Here is a 6,711-nt window from a genome sequence, read left to right as displayed (position 1 = left end):
CACCTACATCTACCTTGACACATTCCTCCTCCTCCAAACACGGCGAGTTGAGTTGATGCCAAAGAGCTCGATTTTGGTCTCATCTGACCAGAACACTTTCACCCAGTTCTCCTCTGAATCATTCAGATGTTCATTGGCAAACTTCAGACGAGCCTGTATATGTGCTTTCTTGAGCAGGGGGACCTTGCGGGCGCTGCAGGATTTCAGTCCTTCACGGCGTAGTGTGTTACCAATTGTTTTCTTGGTGACTATGGTCCCAGCTGCCTTGAGATCATTGACAAGATCCTCCTGTGTAGTTCTGGGCTGATTCCTCACCGTTCTCATGATCATTGCAACTCCACGAGGTGAGATCTTGCATGGAGCCCCAGGCCGAGGGAGATTGACAGTTATTTTGTGTTTCTTCCATTTGCGAATAATCGCACCAACTGTTGTCACCTTCTCATCAAGCTGCTTGGCGATGGTCTTGTAGCCCATTCCAGCCTTGTGTAGGTCTACAATATTGTCCCTGACATCCTTGGAGAGCTCTTTGGTCTTGGCCATGGTGGAGAGTTTGGAATATGACTTATTGATTGCTTCTATGGACAGGTGTCTTTTATACAGGTAACAAACTGAGATTAGGAGCACTCCCTTTAAGAGTGTGCTCCTAATCTCAGCTCGTTACCTGTATAAAAGACACCTGGGAGCCAGAAATCTTTCTGATTGAGAGGGGGTCAAATACTTATTTCCCTCATTAAAATGCGAATCAATTTATAACATTTTTGACATGCGTTTTTCTGGATTTTTTTGTTGTTATTCTGTCTCACTGTTCAAATAAACCTACCATTAAAATTATAGACGGATCATTTTTTTGTCAGTGGGCAAACGTACAAAATCAGCAGGGGATCAAATACTTTTTTCCCTCACTGTATGTTATATGTGATGATTGTGAGCCGCTATACAAATTTGACAGCCACAAGAAGGGGACTTCAAATAGGCCTATGGCACGTCAAGGGAACTGTAGCCTACTGTTCAGATGGGTTAAATGGAAACTTAAATCTGGACACTGACTGTAGGTCTATAACCTCTCCAGTGGAGGCTGGTGGGAGGAGCTATAGGAGTGCGGACTCATTGTAATGGCTTGAATGGAATAAATGGAACGGAGTCAAACATGTGGTTTCCATATGTTTGTGCTTGATACCTTTCCAAAAATTCAATTCCAGACATTTCAATGAGCCTGTTCCTGTAGCTCCTCTCACCAGCCTCCTCTGAACCTCTCACATAATATTAAAGACTAACTCCTGCAGAATTAAATATTTCTTGCAGTAAAATTATACACCAAATGTACATTTTGTCTCGGGAACAGGAGTAGAGATTTATTTCTTTCAGCATCATGAGAGAATGGGAATACACATTTAGGGACCATCTGTAGAGGTGCTGTTATATCAGCATCATAAAAGCTTTAGTATTCCAACCACTTTAAATATGCATCCAAGCCGAACTGAAATCTTATCAGAAACATGTTGGGTATTTTTCCCAGCTTTCTATTTCCTTACAACTGGTCAAACTGATGTTATTTGGAAATTTTGCAAATAAAATCTTATCCACTAGTTTTAGTTGTTTTAAATTGCATTTTCTCCCGGGTCCCTAAACGTCTTTGCTCCGCTTACAAAGCAGAGAAAACTTTACAGATGTTCTATAATTTATGACATTATTATGGTGAACAAGGGTTTATTTAGTCCTCTAGGGCAACATATAATGACAGAAGAGAAGCTGCATGTATCTTATAGACAGGTTGACTAACAAATACCCACCAAAATGTTGGAAACTATAAGCAGAAACATATCTAAATTGGGCCCCAAAAAATCCTGCACCCCTGTCAAAAAACGTTCTGCTGTCTCTGACTGTAGCCTACAGCAGATTTTCAATTTTTGCAGGTTAGGGTCGGGTGCGGGCCTCAGATTTTCACTTTATTACATTTACATTTTTAGTCATTTAGCAGACGCTCTTATCCAGAGCGACTTACAGTTAGTGAGTGCATTCATTTTCAAACTGGCCCCCCGTGGGAAACGAACCCACAACCCTGGCGTTGCCAGCGCCATGCTCTGCCAACTGAGCTACAGGGGACTATATCACGATAGGCCAGATCCCGACCTGAGTTAAGCGCGTGTAAATGGAACATAATGTTTTTATGCACTTTTCTCTCTATGCGTATTCTGACCTTGAATTTAAGCATGGGAATAGTGCTATTCACCTGCTATTCGTTTTGGGTGGAGATCGAATAAATGAAGGTGTGGCGGAGGTGTGTCTACAGATATGCTGTATTCTGACTTTGATTTAAATCCCAAATAATTCCAATAGTGTGCAACTGCAGCCCGCAATTCGGGGGCGTTCCTGCATGTGGGCATTCCTTTTCATGCTTGTGTGACACTTTTGAATGTGGTACAAAAGGGAAATAAAAGTATTATCTATAGGTATTTTTGCCTCAGCCTGCTGTGTAACAGAGTCCTCCTTAGGACTAGCTGGCTAAGCTAGCACACAGTGTTCTTTGCTCCCATCTGCCCTCGCCATCTTTAACAGAACTGCAGGAAAACAGTGCCCGACAGGTTGGGGCGAAGGACACTACCGGTGTTTCCTAGCTATCCCCGCCTCTTCTTCTGTGGGGTTTATCGGCGGTTGGCACCCAACGTTATAGTGCATTACCACCATCTACTGTACTGGAAGGCCTCTTCCTATGTACAGGAGTCATAGCTTAAATATGTACCAATAAAAGTATAAAGAGGGGTTCGAACGCGTCGAATTGCGGGCTGCAGTAGCACCCTTCTCAATAATTCCCCCTCCTTTACACGTGAGGAAACCATTAATAATGTCTAGCGAACCCATCGGTTCCAAGTACTTTAGTACTCCTCTCTAGGTTTCTTCCTCGGTTCCTGACTTTCTAGATAGGTTTCCTAGCCACCGTGCTTCTACATCTGCATTGCTTTCTGTTTGGGGTTTTAGGCTGGGTTTCTGTATAAGCACTTTGTGACATCTGCTGATGTAAAAAGGGCTTTATAAATACATTTGCTTTGATGACTTGTTTTAGAAATACTTTACCTTATAATCGCTGGAGACAAATAACAACACATATCAACTGCCAATTTACTGTTAGTTCCCTTCAGTTGGTATGGCCTACATTATCATTCCATTTAATTACATTGTTTCTTTAGCTTCATTTGCTTCCTCTGTAAACGCCATCACGGACATGTGGTTGTTGCTGAGGATCATTTGTAACAGTTGATAATATAAAAAAAAAAGACATGTCGGCTAATCAAATCGTTATGGAGTGGAACGCAGACCAAGCCTTAACTGTTTGAAGCCGATGCATGACGCAATACTTGGCTGTGTCATCACACAGTTCCATAGTTAGTGTGGGCAATAGACGAGGGTATAGCCTACTATTGTACACTATTCTCCCTATTATAATTATATGTACACTAATCTTCCAACATTACCATGGGTTAAAGAACTGAAAGTGTCATTTTCTGAATGAATCAAACCATCGTTTTCTTTCATTCGTGCATAAAGGCTCTCCAAACCTGTTTTTTATGATTCATAAATACTTTCCTAACCCTAAATAATCTACAAGATCAGAGTATTTTTTAAATCTATCAATTGGTGCTGAAGCTGAATATGCATATATTTAGATGGCTTTCTTTAATTGATCCCTAATATTCTTAACCCCTTCTCTCAATATATTCTATTGAGTCTGTCGACAAAATTCGAACTGAAAGGTAGGCTACACATATTTAAAGGGATGGCTAAGATAAATGTACTTACACACCTTCATAAGGTAAGTCTGAATAACAACTACTGGGAAGTGCATAGGAAAGGCATGCATAAGAAGAGCATGATTTCCTAAGTCGAAATCGGGCCCATATAGCCTAGTTGGGTGGTTGAGGATGGGTTATTAGCAATTGCAGGCAGGTGACACTGGGAGAGCAGAGAAAAAGTTCAGGAAGAGCCTCATTTGTTGACCCCTGCAGAACCCCTGCTGCCCTATTCCCAGAAAATATCCAAGGCATGTCATGCTCGCTTCACATACTGTAGGCCTACTACTAGAGCCGCCTCAAATGACTCCAGTGAATAGCAGTGGGTTGGAAAATGAAAAAAACACAGTCTTTTTTAGTCAATGAACTGTTGCATTTGGATTTTTATTTATTTTTTAAAACATTTAGCAGACGCTCTTATCCAGAGCGACTTACAGTTAGTGCAAACGCCATTCTCTACCAACTGAGCTACACAGGACTAAATTCTCCATGTAAATGCCATAAGATCAACTTGGATTAGTAAGGGTCAATGAGGTAGCTCACGGTAGAATAAGTGTTTCAGTGTTTCCTTAAAAGTTAATATGAGATTGTATTCATACATTCAGTGCATCCATATCATTGTTAATTTGTGCTCTAGGTCATGTTACATTGTGCTCTTGATCCTGTAAGGCATTCAGATATAAAATAAAACCTTCAATTGTTAGCAATACCACAGTACATTTGAAGTTTGATTTCAGTTAACAGTCTGAGTTGAATAATGCAAAACCTTTGAGATGAGCTTTACAGCTCGCTGTGCTTAATCTTCTCTTGAACCAAACGCACTTTCTCAGGGAGGATCTTTGTCATGAAGGTGAAACGGTCCCTCTTCAGGTGTTGACCAGGTACCTGCTCCAGCCCAATCCCCAGGTAATCTCCTTCTGGTCCGTACTGTGGCCACTGAACCAGGCCAGCCCCGTTAGGAGACCTAAACACACACACACACACACACACACACACACACACACACACACACACACACACACACACACACACACACACACACACACACACACACACACACACACACAGTGAAGTTAAGAATCTATAACTGTTACCTATTATTTTTGTTTAAAATATTTGTTTTAAAAACATAGAACAAGCTCCTACCCTGTACGAGCAAAGTTGCCCCAGTAACTCATCATGATTCCGCTAAGATGTTCATCTTCCTCTGTACATAAGGCTGTAAGACACAATTCCAGAGTTAGTAGCTAGTTAGTGGTGAGTGCTTGTATGACATAGACTACATTACCAAAAGTATGTGGACACCTGCTCGTCGAACATCTCATTCCAAAATCATGGGCATTAATATGGAGTTGGTCCCCCCTTTGCTGCTAGAACAGCCTCCACTCTTCTGGGAAGGCTTTCCACTAGATGTTGGAAAATTACTGCGGGGACTTGCTTCCATTCAGCCACAAGAGCATTAGTGAGGTCGGGCACTGATGTTGGGCGATTAGGCCTGGCTCGCAGTCAGTGTTCCAATTAATCCCAAAGGTGTTCAATGGGGTTGAGGTCAGTGCTCTGTGCAGGCCAGTCAAGTTCTTCCACACCGATCTCGACAAACCATTTCTGTATGGACCTCGCTTTGTGCACGCGGCATTGTAATGCTGAAACAGCAAAGGGCCATCCCCAAACTGTTGCCACAAAGTTGGAAGCACTCAGCGGTCCTGTCTGTAAACTTGTGTGGACTACCACTTCGCGGCTGATCCGTTGTTGCTCCTAGACGTTTCCACTTCACAAAAATAGCACTTACAGTTGACCGGGGCAGCTCTAGCAGGGCAGAAATTTGATGAACTGACTTGTTGGAGAGGTGGCATCCTATGACGGTGCCACGTTGAAAGTCACTGAGCTCTTCAGTAAAGCCATTCTACTGCCAATGTTTGTCTATGGAGATTGCATGGCTGTGTGCTCGATTTTATACACCTGTCAGCAACGGGTGTGGCTGAAATAGCCAAATCCACTAATTTGAAGCGGTGTCCACATACTTTTGTATATATTGCAGGTAGAGTTGGTAGAGTATTTATTTACCATCAATTGTAATATGTGATGTTGTGAAGCAGTATCCAAAAACAAACATAAGCTCATCTCCGTGGTCAGACCCAACAAAACTCGGCCTCATCTTCTTAAGCATGCTGGGAGTTTGCTGGAACTCATACAGGTACACAGGCACACCTGCATCTGTTGTGTGGGATAAGACAGTAACAATTATGGAAAGATTGCACACAACCATCTCCACAAACTAAGAACATATATAAAACATAGCTGCAAGCAGCCACAGCACCACTATCAGGACAAATTGGACACATCACTCTAGGATGAGCTACTTCTGTACTCTTACCATGCTTGCTGAATATCAGAACTCAAAATCAAACAGATCATGCAACATGCTTTTGATGTACAGGTTACTACCAAATAAAGGAAAAACTTGAGTAAATGAGGGATACAAAGTATATTGAATGCAGATGCTTCCACACAGCTGTGGTTCCTGAGTTTATTAACTCATTAACATCCCATCATGCTTAGGGTCATGTATGAAAATGCCCAGTTGGCCATTATTTTTGGCTGCCATGGCTAGAAGAAGAGATCTCAGTGACTTTGAAAGAAGGGTCTCAAAGGAGCATAGGGGGGTTTAAAGTGTGTGTGTGTGTGTGTGTGTGTGTGTGTGTGTGTGTGTGTGTGTGTGTCTCAGTCACCAGATCTCAACCCAATTGAACAGTGGCACCTGAGACAGCGTTTTCAAACAAAACACAAAATTGTGGAATTTCTTGTGGAAAAATGGTGTCGCATCCATCCAATAGAGTTCCAGACACTTGTAGAATCTATGCCAAGGCACATTGAAGCTGTTCTGGTGGCTCGTGGTCGCCCAAAGCATTATTAAGAAACTATATGT

General features: G+C 42.2%; 1 protein-coding gene across 2 annotated transcripts in view; it reads right to left on the bottom strand.

Annotated features, from left to right (window-relative positions):
* Positions 1-4,150: 4,150 nt before the first annotated feature.
* ces2b (carboxylesterase 2b) overlaps positions 4,151-6,711 on the bottom strand; it is a 74,520-nt gene continuing 71,959 nt past the window's right edge. For both annotated transcript variants that reach the window (XM_084169147.1, XM_084169148.1), the window contains 3 exons: positions 5,850-5,999; positions 4,932-5,004; positions 4,151-4,749 (listed from right to left, as the gene is read on the bottom strand). In XM_084169147.1, coding sequence (XP_084025273.1) covers positions 4,566-4,749; positions 4,932-5,004; positions 5,850-5,999 — 407 coding nt within the window. In that variant the 3' untranslated portion in view covers positions 4,151-4,565. The remainder of the gene's footprint in view (positions 4,750-4,931; positions 5,005-5,849; positions 6,000-6,711) is intronic.

This window comes from Coregonus lavaretus, assembly GCF_964263955.1.
Source record: "Coregonus lavaretus genome assembly, chromosome: 9".
NCBI classification, from domain to species: Eukaryota; Metazoa; Chordata; class Actinopteri; order Salmoniformes; family Salmonidae; genus Coregonus; species Coregonus lavaretus.
The sequence above is the reverse complement of the archived record's forward strand: the minus strand, read 5'-3'. Positions and strand labels throughout refer to the sequence as shown.